Raw genomic sequence first — 18,276 nt, forward strand, 5'->3', positions numbered from 1 at the left:
CAGGTTGAGAGCTTTAAGTTCCTTGGTGTCCACATCACCAACAAACTAACATGGTCCAAGCACAACATGACAGTCGTGAAGTGGGAACGACAAAACCTATTCCCCCTCAGGAGACTGAAAAGATTTGGCATGGGTCCTCAGATCCTCAAAAGGTTCWMCAGCTGCACCATCGAAAGCATCCTTACTGGTTGCATCACTGCCTGGTATGGCAACTACTCGGCCTCTGACCGCAAGGCACAACAGAGGGTAGTGCGAACGGCCCAGTACATCACTGGAGCCAAGCTTCCTGCCATCCAGGACCTCTATACCAGTTGGTGTCAGAGGAAGGCCCTAAAAATTGTCAAAGACTCCAGCCACCCTAGTCATAGACTGTTCTCTCTGCTACTGCACGGCAAGCGGTACCGGAGCGCAAAGTCRAGGTCCAAGAGGCTTCAAAACAGCTTCTCCCCCCAAGCCATAAGACTCCTGAACACCTAATCAAATGGCTACCCAGACTATTTGCATTYCCCCCCCCCCTTTTACACCACTGCTACTCTCTGTTGTTATCATCTATGCATAGTCACTTTAATAACTCTACCTACATGTACATATTACCTCAACTAACCGGTGCCCCCGCACATTGACTCTGTACCGGTACACCCCCGTATATAGTCTCGCTATTCTTATTTTACTGCTGCTCTTTAATTACTTGTTGCTTTTATTTTTTATTCTTAACAATTGGCCACGTCATTCCAAGCCTAAATATACCGAACAAAAATATAAACACAACATGTAAAATGTTGGTTCCATGTTAAATGCACTGAAATAAAAAGATCCCAGAAATGTTCCTTACGCACAAAAGGCTTATTTCTCTCATATTTTGTGCACAAATTTGTTTACATCCCTGTTAGTGAGCATTTCTCCTTTGCCAAGATAATCCCTCCACCTGACGGTGTGTCATATCAAGAAGCTGATTCAGCAGGATCATTAYACAGGTGCACCTTGTGTCGGGACAATAAAAAGCCACTCTAAAATGTGCAGTTTTGTCACTCAACACAATGCCACAGATGTCTCAAGTTTTGAGGGARTGTGCAATTGGCATGCTGACTGCAGGAATGTCCAGCAGAGCTGTTGCCATAGAATTTCACGTTCATTTCTCTACCAATGACGTTTTACAGAATTTGGCAGTACATCCAATCGGCCTCACAACTGCAGATCACGTGTAACCACGCCAGCCCAGGACCTCCACATCAGGTCTTTTCACCTGCRGACAGCTGATTAAACTTTGGGTTTGCATAACCAAAGAATTTCTGCACAAACTGTCAGAAACTGTCTCAGGGAAGCTCATCTGCATGCTCGTTGTCCTCACCAGGGTCTTGACCTGACTGTAGTTCCGCGTCGTAACAAGCTGGAGAAGTTCTCTCTTCACGGATGAATCCCGGTTTCAACTGTACCGGGCAGATGGCGTTGTGTGGGTGAGTGGTTTGCTGATGTCAACGTTGTGAACAAAGTGCCCCGTGGTGGTGGTGGTGGTGGGGTTATGGTATGGGCTGGCATAAGCTACGGACAATGAACACAATTGGATTTTATTGATGGCAATTTGAATGCACAGAGATACCTTGAYGAGATCCTGGGGCCCATTGTCGTGCCATTCATCTGCCGCCATCACCTCATGTTTCAGCATGATAATAATGCACGGCCCCATGTCGCAAGGATCTGTACACAATTCCTGGAAGCCGATACAGCCTGATCAACTCTATGCGAAGGAGATGTGTCGTGTTGCATAAGGCAAATGGTTGTCACACCAGACACTGACTGGTTTTCTGATCCCGACCCTTACTTTTTTTTTTGACATAAGGGAATATACATGAAAACAGCATACAATAAGCATACTAGACACTTTATTGGTGCCTCTGCACGAGCATCACCAATGACAATATGTTCAGCATTGTATTGATCAGACATGCATTTGACCATTTACATGAGGCCAGCATAAACAAATAATGATCAACATGAACACTCATGAGAAATAAAGGTGGGAAAAAAATTGACAGGATTTTTTTGGATTGGAGCCAAAAACCAAATATAGGCACCTGGCCACCCTACAGTGTACAGGACCCCATTGATTCGTACAATTTGTAACACCCATCTCCCGTCCGAAGTCTTAAAAAAAWAAWAATAATCAAAGTAACAAAGTATAATGTCATATCACGTAAGAGTGAATTAGGTAAAGCAGCCAACTACAGAGATTGATGGGGAGGGGAGCAGGAGAGGAGGGAGACCCAGGTACCCCGCATCAATCAAGCAGGCTTCAGTCACCCACTCACTTGGCTTCAGTCACTCACTTGACTTCAGTCTTCCCCAAGATTAAAGCGGGAGACAAATCCAGCTGTGGCCTCCTCCTTGTCAGGCCTCTCACATTGGGCAGACAGGGGTCCTGTGATGGACAGCACGCACAGCTTCCCCACATACGGTGCTGGATCAAGGGTGACCTCGCTGGGGAGGAGATCCRGGAGCCTTTCTACGTAGCCTGTAATGTTTTTGAAAAGGGAAATGTTTGTTAAATGTGGAGTGAATTTTATTTTATTTTATTTACTGAGTTATGATGCTATCAATTTATTGATATAGTGATCTACTCATTCTACAATGTGTTTTCTGGTATTTTTGAAGTACTCAATTTCAAATATGCAATATTTGGTTGTGCACATTTTGGTTAAACTTTTCAATGTTTGTATTTAGAATATGTGTGCCTGAAATGCTGAATTGATTTGAAATGAATAACAATAATACTAAATTACATTTCTATACTTCTTTTCATAGAATCTCAAAGCTCTTCAAGAGCAAAAAACAAACAAGCAATATATCATGACAGTGGCGTGGTTGCCTGGGAATCTGACAGGTACACTAATATGACTTACAGTATGCTGGGTCTGTCTTCTCAGCATATCCCGTCTTCTTTGCCTTGGGAAAAATKATTTTGTATCACAGCATTCCTGCTGGTGTGTTTGCCTGGGAAGCTGTTCAGACAGAGTCGATGTTGAATTTCCTAAAATGTCTATCATTACAGCTTGATGATAGTGGAAAGACACAAGGAGATGGAAAGTGTGATAATAATACCCCGCTCTCCAATCATCATGATTAGCCCCAATGACACAAGCTACAGTGCATTCGGAAAGTATTCAGACCCCTTGACGACTTCCACATTTTGTTACGTTACAGTCTTATTCTAAAATTGATTAAATAAAACATTTTCCTCTTCAAAATCTCTATAACAACAAAGCAAAAACTGGATTTTAGAAATTTGAGCACATTTATAAAAAATGTAAAACAGGAACACCTTATTTATATAAGTATTCAGACCCTTTGCTATGAGACTCGAAATTGAGCTCAGGTGCATCCTTTTTCCATTGATCATCCTTGGGATGTTTCTACAACTTGATTGGAGTCCACCTGTGGCAAATTCAATTGATTGGACATGATTTGAAGAGACACCCACTTGTCTATTTAAGGTCCCACAGTTGACAGTGCATGTCAGAGCAAAAACCAAGCCATGAGGTCTAAGGAATTGTCCATAGAGCGCCAAGACAGTATTTTGTCGAAGCACAGATCTGGGGAAGGGTACCAAAAAATGTCTGCAGCATTGAAGGTCTCCAAGAACACAGTGGCCTCCATGGAAGCAGTTTGGAACTACCAAGACTCTTCCTAGAGCTAGCCACCCGGCCAAACTGAGCAATCAGAGGAGCAGGGCCTTGGTCAGGGAGGTGACCAAGAACCCAATGGTCACTCTGACAGGGCTCCAGAGTACCTCTGTGGAGATGGGAGAACATTCCACAAGCTGAACCATCTCTGCAGCACTCCACCAATCAGGCCTTTATGGTAGAGTGGCCAGACGTAAGCCACTCCTCACGTAAAAAGTCACATAACAGCCCGCTTGGAGTTTGCCAATAGGCACCTAAAGGACTCTCAGACCATGAAACAAGATTCTCGGATCAGATGAAACCAACACGGAACTCTTTGGCCTGAATGCCAAGCGTCACATCTGGAGGAAACCTGACACCATCCCTACGGTGAAGCATGGACCTCAGACTGGGGCGAAGGTTCCCCTCTCAACAGAACAACGACCCAAAGCACACAGCCAAGACCACGTAGGAGTGGGAGGACAAGTCTCTTTATGTCAGGACAAGTCTCTTTATGTCCTTGAGTGACCCAGCCAGAGTCCGGACTTGAACCCGATCGAAACATCTCTGGAGAGACCTGAAAATAGCTGTGCAGCAACGCTCCCCATCCAACCTGACAGAGCTTGAGAGGATTTGCAGAGAAGGATGGGAGAAACTCCCCAAATACAGATGTGCCAAGCTTGTAGTGTCATACCCAAGAAGACTTAAGGCTGCAAAAGGTGCTTCAAAGTACTGAGTAAAGGGTCTGAATACTTATATAAATGTGATATCATTTATTTTATTTATTTGCAAAAAAATGATGGGGTGTGTAGATTGATGAGGGGAAAAAACTATTCAATTCATTTTAGAATAAGAATGTAACGGGGTCTGAATACTTTCTGAAATCACAACAGATGAAAAGGGGTTAGTTACCAGTATCGTTCTGCTTGAGCTATCTTACGTTTTTTAAACAAAGCCGTATGATGCGCACGYGATGATGGTTTTTAAGGCGTTGTACCATTGGTGTATAAAATGTCACAAAATACGTGACGTTTCTTAATGCAGGAAGTAAGGCCTGCCTCCTAAATCCAAGTATTTGACATGGGGGGAGGGGACCAGTAACATTGTGATCAACTTTGTCAATGTACCAACTACCGTGATTTTTCATACTTGGATCAACCTACTTTGAACTGGTTTCATCCAAATTGATGTTCAGGATGTTTAACAAGAAGTTCCTATAAGTTCCTGTAAGTTCCTATACCCACTTGTGAATTCTGTGGATCCACAGGACCAGGATTAAAGAACACTGTTTTAAAGAGAAGAGTAAATGAGAGTTTGGAGAGTGATCTATATATATATATATATATATATCCTCCACGTGTCCTTGCACTCAAACAGAATGATGCCAACAGACCTTTGATCAAACCCCATGTAGTCTTGTTTTACAATTACATTTGAGCTGCTTCCAAAACACGAGTTGGGGAGAGAAAAAAAACCCGAGCCCATTTCAAGGCCGGCACGGAAGAGTAGTATCACGCTGTCTGGCATTGATTTCCAATACAGCAATCCCTTACATACCGAGATAGGGAGACTGGAGACTTGGGCGGATGTGAAACGCTGATATCACATTGTACAACAGAGATGTAAGCCCCAGTCTGGCAGATGTCTGCTCCATTATCCCGACTGCCACATTTGGGATGTGCACTTAGTGCTCCCTTTGAAGATCTATCATTTTCACTTACGCAAGTCCATGTATCAGCTTAGCACGGGTCCATGTATCCATGCTAAGCAAAAGGCTGAACCGGCTATATTTATAGCTAGCTGTCTGATCAACGCATAAAAATTCACTTTTGTTCAAATGTAAAATAAAACTGCAGGCTTTGAGATTCAATGGCTGAGCTTAGTGGAGTGGAAGCCAATTTGCTGGCCTCGGCCATTCTCAAGAGGGTAAATCCTCTTCAAACTTATTTAAGATGTTCCAAGGAAGTGTCCACTTAAATTCAACACATGATCATCCACTTAATATCTCTAATAATTTCGAGGGATCTTAGAGAAATGGAGAAATGTCCTCTGGTCTGATGAAACAAAAATAGAACTGTTTGGCCATAATGGCCATCGTTATGTTTGGAGGAAAAAGGGGGAGGCTTGCAAGCCGAAGAACACCATCCCATCCATGAAGCATGGGGGTGGCAGCATCATGTTGTGGGGGTGCTTTGCTGTAGGAGAGACTGGTGCACTTATATTGATAAGTGCACCAGGATATATTGAAGCAACATCTCAAGACATCAGTCAGGAAGTTAAAGCTTGGTCGCAAATGGGTCTTCCAAATGGACAATGACCCCAAGCATACTTCCAAAGATGTGGAAAATGGCTTAAGGACAACAAAGTCAAGGTATTGGAGTGGCCATCACAAAGCCCTGACCTCAATCCYATAGAAAATCTGTGAGCAGAACTGAAAAAGTGTGCGTGAGCAAGGAGGCCTACAAACCTGACTCAGTTACACCAGCTCTGTRARGAGGAATGGGCCAAAATTCACCCAACTTATTGTGGGAAGCTTGTGGAAGGCTACCCGAAACGTTTCACCCAAGTTAAACAATTTAAAGGCAATGCTACCAAATACTAATTGAGTGCATGTAAACTTCTGACCCACTGGGAATGTGATGAAAGAAATAAAAGCTGAAATAAATCACTCTACAATTATTCTGACATTTCACATTATTAAAATAAAGTGGTGATCCTAACTGACCTAAGACAGGGAATTGTTACTAGGATTAAATGTCAGGAATTGTGAAAAACTGAGTTTAAATGTATTTGGCTAAGGTGTATGCAAACTTCTGACTTCAACTGTAGGTAGATAAAGAGAAAGGTAGGTAGAGAAAGAGAGATCTGGGTGCAGATATAAACAGGGGTAAGGAGTTAAGTCAGCTGAGGTCGAGGGTCGATGAGGTTACACAAACTGTCACAGCTGGATTTGAGGATGCCCTGGTTCCTCTGAGCGTGACTGACAGTGTAAACATACAGAGAAAAAAACACAGCAAAAAATCTGCCTCCCTGGAAAGGCAAGCACGCACGCACACACACCTTCCCCAGCCTCCCTAAACAAACACACAGCTGGCAGCACAACCTTGTGCCACAGAGATCACCGTCCCAGAAAACGTTTTTCATTCACTTTGCTTTTATTCACATTTCAGATCTGCTAATGACATCACTGTCCATACATTCCACTGTGTGCCCCAGTATGACCCTGGTGTCTCATCCCAGCAGGCAGATATAGATTAAAACCATCAGCGATCATATCATAATAACAAAAGCAGCATCCTGTTAAGAAAAGCCTTAGGGAGACAGAGCTGATCATCATCTCCCATATTGGTGTAGTATATTTACCTGAACGTAATCATCATGATCAATTTAAAAAAGGAACTACCTCATGATAAATAAATAACATCATCATCATCCTATCATCATCGTCATCAAAATTATAATCCACACTCACTATAAAATATAGGGTACAAACTTAGAAATAACAAAAGTGACTCAAGCATTTGAGAAAAAAAATGATTGCTAGGTGTGTGTGTGGTCATCCATAACCATCCTTGAACCCACCCCCCTCCCCAAATGGCTGCTGTGCCATTGTTCATGTAGTAGTGTACTACAGTTTCCCCTTGCATTACTTGATGTAGATCCAGAAAAACTAGGTTTTCCTAGATCTAGTAAGACTAGAACTGGCATAGTCCTTTAATGGGTCCTTTAATACAGCGGGGAAGATATTGTATGGTACCAGTGGGCTCCAGGCCCGTTGAACTCAAAATGGACTCAAACACATTTGAGCCCTGTAGAAATGTCCTGTGTCTGTCTGCTGATTGGACTGACATGGTAGGAGACCTTGAGTATAGTGTATCCAGTAGCAGTGATCTGAGTTCAAAAGACTCCCGGGATAGTTTGTGTGCTTTCTAGGCGCAGTTCTCACTCCAACCAGCAGGTAGCCTCCTAAAACCACCACTTATTGCCATACTTAAAAGTGACTGTGGACCATACCATTCTGTCAAATAGGGTCTTCATTGGAAGAGAGCTACAGCCATCAATCATTAAAAAAGTCCAAAATGGGTCAAAACCCGGATACTCGAGTATCCATCATCCTCCGGTCAAAAATCTGAACTCAAGTTTCCATCCATTAATCGCAGAGCTACAGCCCACAGTGTAAACATTCCGCTTCCGTTGTCCGCCGGCGTTCATTCAACCCCCCTCTCGTTCTCTCCATCTTCCATTACACTTAGTTCATCATGGTTTCTGTCCGGATGGTCCCAGTTGGTGGTGTGCGGTACTGGTCTGGTCATTGGTACGGGTCTGGTCAGGCGGTACGGGTCTGGTCATTGGTACTGGAGGTAATTTTTGAGAGACTGTGGTAAGGGCAGGGTCTCTATCTCCTGGAGGCGCTCTCGGCCCAACGCGACCCGGGCGGCCCGACGACACAGGTCCACCAGGGGGAGGGGCTCCGCTGTAACCAGGAAGAGAAGAGGAAAGGTTACTTGGTGGTTTTTACAAGGTAAAAAGTTAGCAAAATACAGAATGAACTTTTCAATGTGTTTGACAAGGGAAGAGGATCTCTGACAGTGAGTGTGTGGTTGGTTATGTGTTCCCTTGCACATGTGGATCAGAACAGTGCATGCGAATGCATCTGTGTTAATGTGTACGTGTTTGAATATGCACAAAAGAGAGTGTGCTAGCGTTGTTGTAACTCCCCTCCTCTCCCACCCACTCCCCAGCTGATGCTCCCCTCTAAATATTTCATATCACCTTTAGTGCCTGCTCCGTTTCACAGCCTGGTAGAGTGACACTATCGTCTCCCATCTGCCTATACCCGTTTCCCATAAAGACATGACCAACATCTACAGTAGAAACAAGTCTCTCCGACCACGCTCAAATCAAATCAAATTGTATTTGTCACATGCGTCGAATACAACAGGTGTAGACCTTACAGTGAAATGCTTACTTACAAGCCCTTAACCAACAATGCAGTTTTTTTTTAAATACCACAAAAAAGACATTAATAACAAATAATTAAAGAGCAGCAGTAAATAACAATAGCGGGGCTATATACAGGGGGTACCGGTACAGAGTCAATGTTAGGGGGCACCGGTTAGTCGAAGTAACTGAGATAAAAATGTACATGTAGGTAGAGTTATTAAAGTGACTATGCATAGATAATAACAGAGAGTAGCAGCAGCGTGAGAGGGGGAGGGGTGCAATAGTCTGGGTAGGCATTTGATTAGCTGTTCAGGAGTCTTATGGCTTGGAGGTAGAAGCTGTTTAGAAGCCTCTTGGACCYAGACTTGGCGCTCTGTTACCGCTTGCCGTGCGGTAGCAGAGAGAACAGTCTATGACTAGGGTGGCTGGAGTCTTTAACCATTTTTAGGACCTTCCTCTGACACCGCCTGGTATAGAGGTTCTGGATGGCAGGAAGCTTGGCCCCAGTGACGTACTGGCACTACCCTCTGTAGTGCCTTGCGCTCAGAGGCCGAGCAGTTGCCATACCAGGCAGTGATGCAACCCGTCAGGATACCCTCGATGGTGCAGCTGTAAAACCTTTTGAGGATCTGAGGACCCATGCCAAAACTTTTCAGTCTCCCGAGGGGGAATAGGTTCTGTTGTTGTGCCCTCTTCACGACTGCTTGGACCATGGTMGTTTGTTGGTGATGTAGACGCCAAGGAACTTGATGCTCTCAACCTGCTCCCCTACAGCCCCGTCGATGAGAATGGGAGCATGTACTCAGTACTCCTTTTCCTGTAGTCCACAATCATCTCCTTTGTCTTGATCACGTTCAGGGAGAGATTGTTGTCCTTATACCACACAGTCAGGTCTCTGACCTCCTCCCTATAGGCTGTCTCATCGTTGTCGGTGATCAGGCCTACCACTGTTGTGTCATCAGCAAACTTAATGATGGTGTTGGAGTCGTGCCTGGCAATGCAGTCATGAGTGAACAGGGAGTACAGGAGGGGACTGAGCACACACCCCTGAGGGGCCCCCGTGTTGAAGATTAGCATGGAGGATGTGTTGTTACCTACCCTTACCACCTGGGGGCGGCCCATCAGGAAGTCCAGGATCCAGTTGCAGAGGGAGGTGTTTAGTCCCAGGGTCCTTAGCTTAGTGATGAGCTTTGAGGGCACTGCTGTGTTGAACACTGAGCTGTAGTCAATGAACAGCATTCTCACATGTGTTCCTTTTGTTCAGGTGGGAGAGGGCAGTGTGGTCTGCAATATAGATTGCATCATCTGTGGATCTGTTGATGCGGTATGCAAATTGGAGTGGGTTAATGGTTTCTGGGATAATGGTGTTGATGTGAGTCATGACCAGCCTATCAAAGCATTTCATGGCTACAGACGTGAGTGCTATGGGTCGGTAGTCATTTAGGGAGGTTACCTTAGTGTTGTTGGGCACAGGGACTATGGTGGTCTGCTTGAAACATGTTGGTATCACAGAAAATGTCAGTGAAGACACTTGCTAGTTGGTCAGCGCATGCTCGGAGTACACATCCTGGTAATCAGTCTGGCCCTGCGGCCTTGTGAATGTTGACCTGTTTAAAGGTCTTACTCACATCGGTTACGTAGAGTGTCACACAGTCGTCCGGAACAGCTGATGCTCTCATGCATGTTTCAGGTGTTACTTGCCTCGAAGCGAGCATATGAAGAATTTAGTTATTTAGCTCGTCTCGTAGGCTCATGTCACTGGGCAGCTCTCGGCTGTGTTTCCCTTTGTAGTCTGTAATAGTTTGCAAGCCCTGCTACATCCGACGAGCTTCAGAGCCGGTGTAGTACAATTCGATCTTGGTCCTGTATTGACACTTTACCTGTTTGATGGTTCGTCTGAGGGCATAGAGGGATTTCTTATAAGCTTCTGGGTTAGAGTCCCGCTCCTTGAAAGCGGCAGCTCTACCCTTTAGCTCAGTGCGGATGTTGCCTGTAATCCATGGCATCTGGTTGGGGTATGTACGTATAGTCACTGTGGGGACGACGTCCTCGATGCACTTATTGATAAAGCCAGTGACTGATGTGGTGTACTCTTCAATGCCATATGAAGAATCCCGGGAACATATTCCAGTCTGTGCTAGCAAAACAGTCCTGTAGTTTAGCATCTGCTTCCTTTGACCACTTTTATAGACCGAGTCACTGGTGCTTCTTGCTTACATTTTTGCTTGTAAGCMGGAATCAGGAGGATAGAATTATGGTCAGATCTGCCAAATGGAGGGCGAGGGAGAGCTTTGTACGCGTCTCTGTGTATGGAGTAAAGGTGGTCTAGAATTGTTTCCCCTCTGGTTGCACATTTAACATGCTGATCGAAATTAGGTAAAACTGATTTAAGTTTCCCTGCATTAAAGTCCCCGGTCACTAGGAGCGCCGCCTCTGGGTGAGTGGTTTCCTGTTTGCTTATGACGGTATACAGCTCATTGAGTGCGGTCTTAGTGCCAGCATCGGTGTGTGGTGGTATGTAGACAGCTACAAAAAATACACATGAAAACTCTCTAGGTAGATAGTGTGGTCTACAGCTTATCATGAGATACTCTACATCAGGAGAGCAAAACCTCAAGACTTCCTTAGATATCGAGCAACAGCTGTTGTTTACATATATGCATAGGCCCCCGCCCCGTGTCTTACCAGAGGTTGCCGTTCTATCCTGCCGATAGAGTGTATAAACCACCAGCTGTATATTCTTAATGTCGTCGTTCAGCCACGACTCGGTGAAACATAAGATATTACAGTTTTTAATGTCCTGTTGGTAGGATATACATGCTTTCAGTTTGTCCCATTTATTTTCCAGCTATTGAACGTTAGCTAGCAAGACGGAAGGCAAAGGCAGATTAGCCACTCGTCGCCTGATCCGCCATCTTAGAACTTTACTGGTGTCCTTTCACTCTTGACTATCATTATAGGAGAAAAGTTGGGTGGCATCACAATACTCTTCAATGTCTTTACCAGTCTCCTTTCATTTTGGAGTCTGGACTACTAGTATGGGAAAATAATGGATGTTATCATACTGGTAGGGTGAAGGAGGAGACAAGGGCAGGTAGCTATTACCTAATGAAAATGTATATTTGTTGACATCTTATTAGTAGAGTGGAGCCACCTTTGGAGAAACTAATTGCAAATGCCAATCTAAAAAGGACAGAGTTAATTTTCGCAGTTCTGTTTGGCTCGTCTCCTGCAGGTCTTGTTGAAAGGTAGTGTTGCTAGTGAATTATGAGACCCTTTCACATAGGGCTGCCAACTTGGACTGAAATCAAAATCAGGGAGATTGAGGGAGTCGATTAACATTGATCACATTACATGTATTCATATTAGTCATGCGTTAGAAAAATATCCCAGAATAGCTTTACAGTTTGTACTCATCCTGCTCTAGTTTAGGCAAATTATTCGGGACTCTATGCCAAACCAGAACGGCTGGTAACGGCAACACTGCTTTTGCTGGGTATTGTATTGGGACAGCAACCTTGTAATCTAACTAACAGAAATGACATGTTTTATTTCACCCTTGCCATGAGCTTGTTAGCTCATACTGCTCTCTGATTGGCCCATTAGCTCATATTCAAAACCTTTGATTGGCTTAATTGCATCACACGGCTGGGTGGATGGATGGGAGGGGGGGGCATGTCCCTGCCCGCAAAACTCTGTGACCCTCGCCATCACTGCCAGCGAAGGTTCGTCCAGGGATAAAGGATGCTCAGGCCGGGGCGCAAAGACAAGGAGCACTCATCCATATACAGTGGGGAGAAACAAGTATTTGATACACTGCCCGATTTTTCAGGGTTTTCCATACTTACAAAGCCATGTAGAGGCTGTAATTTTTATCATAGTGTACCACTTCAACTGTGAGAGAAAATCCACATGTATGATTTTTAAGTAATTATTTGCATTTTATTGCATACCATAAATTTGATCAACCTACCAACCAGTAAGAAATTCGGCCTCTCACCAACCTGTTAGTTTTCTTTAAAGAAGCCCCTCCTGTTGCTCCACTCATTACCTGATTACTGCACCTGTTGAACTCAATTACCCTGTATGAAAGACACCTGTCCACACACTCCAATCAAACAGACTCCAACCTCTCCAAAATGGCCAAGACCAGAGAGCTGTGTAAGGACATCAGGGATAAATGTAGACTGTACTAGGCTGGGATGGGCTACAGGACAAAGCCAAAGCAGCTTGGTGAAGGCAACAACTGTTGGCACAATTATTAGAAAATGGAAGAAGGCTCAAGATTGACTGTTCAACACGCCTCGGTTCTGGGGCTCCATGCAAGATCGTCACCTCGTTTGGGGCATCAATGATCATGAGAGCAGGTGAGGGATCAGCCAGAACTACACGGCAGGACCCTGGTCCAAATGACCTGAAGAGCGCTGGACCACAGTCTCAAAGAAAACCATTAGTAACACACTACGCCGTCATGGATTAAAATCCTGCAGCGCACGCAGGTCCCCCTTGCTCAAGCCAGCGGCATGTCAGGCCCACGTCTGAAGTTTGCCAATGGAACATCTGGATGATCCAGAGGAGGAATGGAGAAGGTCATGTGAGTCTGCATGAGACAAAAATAGAGCTTTTTGCTCTAAACTCCACTCGCCGTGTTTGGAGGAAAGAAGGATGAGTTACAACCCAAGAACACCATCCCAACCGTGAAGCATGGAGTGGAAACATCATTCTTTTGGGGGATCTTTTCTGCAAAAGGGGACAGGACGACCGCAACCGGAATTGAGGGAGGATGGATGGGGCCATTGTATCTGCGAGAATCTGGCCAACAACCTCCTTCCCTCAGTAAGAGCATTGAAGATGGGTCGGCTGGGTTCTCTTCCAGCAATGCACAACGGACCCGAAACACAAGCCAGGGCAACTGAAGGAAGTGCCTCCGTAAAGAAGCATCTCAAAGGTCCTGGAGTGGCCTAGCCAGTCTCCAGACCTGAAACCCAATAGAAAATCTGGAAGGGAGCCGAAAGTCCGTATTGCCCAGCGCAGCCCCCGAAACCTGAAAGGATCTGAGAAGGTCTGTTAATGGAGGAGTGGGCCAAAATCCCTGCTGCAAGTGTTGCAACCTGGTCAAAGAACTACAGAACGTATGATCTCTGTAATTGCACACAAAGGTTTCTGTAGGAATATTAAGTTCTGCTTTGTTCTGATGGTATCAAATACTTATTGTCATGCAATAAAATGCAAATTATTGAACTAAAATCATACAATGTGATTTTCTGGACATTTTGTTTATAGATTTCCGTCTCTCACAGTTTGAAGTGTACCTATGATAAAAATTACAGACCTCTACATGCTTTGTAAAGTAAGGAAAACTTTGCAAATCGCAGTGTATCAAATAACTTGTTCTCCCCACTGTATATATAGAGAGAGAGAGACGCTCATGAGCGAGAGAGAGAGAGAGAGAGAGAGAGGAGAGAGAGAGAGAGAGAGAGAGAGAGAGAGAGAGAGAGAGAGAGAGAGAGAGAGAGAGAGAGAGAGAGAGACTCATGAGCGAGAGAGCTCATGAGAGAGAGAGAGAGAGAGGAGAGAGCTCATGAGCGAGAGAGAGAGAGAGAGAGAGCTCATGAGCGAGAGAGAGAGAGGAGAGGAGAGAGAGCTCATGAGGAGTCTATTGCAGTGATGCCCGCTGTAAGATGACATCCCACTGTTGCCTGAGGACGCATCGGCCGCTTTATTATAAGTCGTGCTACACTTTGAAGGAGTCGTGCTACAGTACAGCTTTGACAAAGAAACCAGAGACTGATATGTTGGCCACTGTACTATAGGGAAACATAGGGAAACAAATAGGGAAACAGTGAGTACAATTCAGATGGATAACAGATAACTGATAATACTTACTGGGTCAGGGGTGGCAACAGACTAAATTCATCAGTAACAGCTAAAACGAGTTTTAATTTAGGAAATCTGTTCACAATATTCCCACAAATATTTGTATATATATTTTTAATAGCTATTTTCAAATATAATCTATTTTGGGGTTTGGTTGTGGTCAATTTGCAGTGTACAAATTATTATAATTATGTTCAGCCCCCCCAACAAAAATCATCCCGCAACTGAATCTAGTTGCCTACCCCTGTACTAGGTAAATGCAACAAATTTCATGTCTGTCTCAGAGTTTGCCGAAATGACTAATTCCCAAATTGACTCAAGTCAAGGGAAATGTCAGTTATACATTGACGTAACCTTTCCTAACATTAGACCTGGATAGCTATGGCGTCATTGGAGGAGACTGCACATACACAGAGCGCCCATCACGACAACACACAGTGCTCCTATCACTACAAACCACAGTGCTCCTATCACAACAAACCACAATGCTCCTATCACAACATCACACACAGAGCGCCCATCACAACATCACAGAGCGCCCATCACAACATCACACAGAGCGCCATCAAACATCACACAGAGCGCCCATGCACAACATCACACAGAGCGCCTCAAACATCACAAGAGCGCCCATCAACATCACACAGAGCGCCATCACAACATCACACAGAGCGCCCATCACAACATCACACAGAGCGCCCATCACAACATCACACAGAGCGCCATCACAACAAACACAGCTGCCAACACAAAAACCACAGTGCTCTTATCACAACAAACCACAGTGCTCTTATCACAACAAACCACAGTGCTCTATCACAACAAACCACAGTGCTCTATCACAACAACCCACAGTGCTCTTATCACAACAACCCACAGTGCTCTTATCAAACAACCACATGCTACCTATCAACACCAAACACAGTGCTCCTAATCACAAGCAAACCACAGTGCTCTTATCACAACAACCCACCGTGCTCTATCACAACAACCCACCGTGCTCTTATCACAACAAACCAGTGATCATATCACAACAGCCCACAGTGCTCCTATACAACCCACAGTGCTCCTATACAACAACCAGTGATCCTATCACAACAGCCCACAGTGCTCCTATCACAACAACCCACAGTGCTCCTATCACAACAACCACAGTGCTCCTATCACAACAACCACAGTGCTCCTATCACAACAACACAGTGCTCCTATCACAACAACCACAGTGCTCCTATCACAAAACACAATGCTCCTATCACAACAAATCACACAGAGCGCCATCACAACATCACACAAGAGCGCCATCACAACATCACACACAAGAGCGCCCATCCCAACATCACACAGAGCGCCCATCACACACTCACACAGAGCGCCCTCACAACATCAACAGAGCGCCCATCACAACATCACACAGAGCGCCCATCACAACAAACCCACAGTGCTCCTATCACAACAAACCACAGTGCTCCTATTCACAACAAACCACAGTGCTCCTATCACAACAAACACAGTGCTCCTATCACAAAAAAACCACAGTGCTCTATCACAACAACCCACAGTGCTCCTATCACAACAACCCACAGTGCTCCTATCACAACAACCCACAGTGCTCCTATCACAATATGCAGTTGTTGAGAAATCCTCTCTCTATTTCACAGCTATTAGGAGTAGTCCACTTGCAGGTAACTGCCACATTAAAATAAACACCAACATAGCGTCTTATGGGCTACCAAGAGCCATCAGAACAACTTCAATGCACCAAGGCATTGATTCACACAAGTTTTGATTCAACAGGTGTCTGGAACTCTATTGGAGGGATGCGACGCAGTCTTCCACAAGCAATTCCATTATATGGTGTTTTGTTGATGGTGGTGGAAAATGCTGTCTCAGGTGCCGCTCCAGATTCTCCCATAAGTGTTCAATTGGTTATAAATCTGGTGACTGAAACACACAAACACACCCTTTAACCCCTATGCTCCTTTGAGAACCCTGTTTCAAAGTCACTGAGATTCTCTCTCTTCTAGCCATGGTAGCCAAATAATGGGCAACTGGGCATTTACATACAGTTGAAGTCGGAAGTTTACATACACCTTAGCCAAATACATTTAAACTCAGTTTTTCACAATTCCTGACATTTAATCCTAGTAAAAATTTCCTGTTTTAGGTTAGTTAGGATCACCACTTTATTTTAAGTATGTGAAATCCCAAATAATAGTAGAGAGAATTATTTATTTCAGCTTTTATTTATTTCATCACATTCCCAGTGGGTCAGAAGTTTACATACACTCCATTAGTATTTGGTTGCATTGCCTTTCAATTGTTTAACTTGGGTCAAACGTTTTGGGTGTCTTCCACAAGCTTTCCAAAATAAGTTGGGTGAATTTTTGGCCCATTCCTCCTCACAGAGCTGGTGTACATGAGTCAGGTTTGTAGGCCCTCCTTGCTCGCACACGCTTCTTCAGTTCTGCCCACACATTTTCTATGGGATTGAAGTCAGGGCTTCGTGATGGCCACTCCAATACTTGGCCTGTGATGTCCTTAAGCCATTTTGCCACAACTTTGGAAGTATGCTTTAACTTCCTGACTGATGTCTTGAGATGTTGCTTCAATATATCCACATAATTTTCCTGCCTCATGATGCCATCTATTTTGTGAAGTGCACCAGTCCCTCCTGCAGCAAAGCACCCCCACAACATGATGCTGCCACCCCCGTGATTCATGGTTGGGATGGTGTTCTTCGGCTTGCAAGCATCCCCCTTTTTCCTCCAAACATAACGATGATCATTATGGCCAAACAGTTCTATTTTTGTTTCATCAGACCAGAGGACATTTCTTCAAAAAGTAAAACCTTTGTCCCCATGTGCAGTTGCAAACCGTAGTCTGGCTTTTTTATGGCGGTTTTGGAGCAGTGGCTTCTTCCTTGCTGAGCGGCCTTTCAGGTTAGGTCGATATAGGACTCGTTTTACTGTGGATATAGATACTTTGTACCTGTTTCCTTCAGCATCTTCACAAGGTCCTTTGCTGTTGTTCTGGGTTTGATTTGCACTTTTCGCACCAAAGTACATTCATATCTAGGAGACAGAACGCGTCTCCTTCCTGAGCGGTATGACGGCTGCATGGTCTCATGGTGTTTTTACTTGCGTACTATTGTTTGTACAGATGAGCGTGGTACGTTCAGGCATTTGGAAATTGCTCCCAAGGATGAACCAGACTTGTGGAGGTCTACAATTTATTTTCTGAGGTCTTGGCTGATTTCTTTTGATTTTCCCATGATGTCAAGCAAAGAGGCACTGAGTTTGAAGGTAGGCCTTGAAATACATCCACAGGTACACTTCCAATTGACTCAAATGATGTAAATGAGCCTATTAGAAGCTTCTAAAGCTATGACATAATTTTCTGGAATTTTCCAAGCAACAGTCAACTTAGTGTATGTCAACTTCTGACCCACTGGAATTGTGATACAGTGAATTATAAGTGAAATATTCTGTCTGGAAACAATTGCTGGAAAAATGACTTGTGTCCTGCACACAGTAGATATCCTAACCGACTTGCCAAAACTATAGTTTGCCAACAAGAAATTTGTGGAGCGGTTGAAAAATGAGTTTTAATGACTCCAACCTAAGTGTATGTAAACTTCCGACTTCAACTGTACATGACCCTAAGCATGATGATGTTAACTGCTTAACTCAGGAACCACACCTGTGTGGAAGCACCTGCTTTCAATACACCTTGTATCCCTGATTTACTCAAGTGTTTCCTTGATTTTGTCAGTTAACTGGATCAAATAATAGAAAGCAAA

At 44.4% G+C, this 18,276-nt stretch overlaps 1 protein-coding gene across 2 annotated transcripts in view; it reads right to left on the reverse strand.

The window, feature by feature from the left end:
• Nucleotides 1-6,789: 6,789 nt before the first annotated feature.
• The window catches only part of LOC111979706 (SPRY domain-containing SOCS box protein 4-like), a 127,324-nt gene continuing 115,837 nt past the window's right edge, over nt 6,790-18,276 (reverse strand). For both annotated transcript variants that reach the window (XM_024010374.1, XM_024010375.2), the window contains one exon: nt 6,790-8,130. In XM_024010374.1, the coding sequence (XP_023866142.1) occupies nt 8,003-8,130 (128 nt within the window). In that variant the 3' untranslated portion in view covers nt 6,790-8,002. The remainder of the gene's footprint in view (nt 8,131-18,276) is intronic.

Source organism: Salvelinus sp. IW2-2015, linkage group LG19 (genome assembly GCF_002910315.2).
Source record: "Salvelinus sp. IW2-2015 linkage group LG19, ASM291031v2, whole genome shotgun sequence".
Taxonomy (NCBI): domain Eukaryota; kingdom Metazoa; phylum Chordata; class Actinopteri; order Salmoniformes; family Salmonidae; genus Salvelinus; species Salvelinus sp. IW2-2015.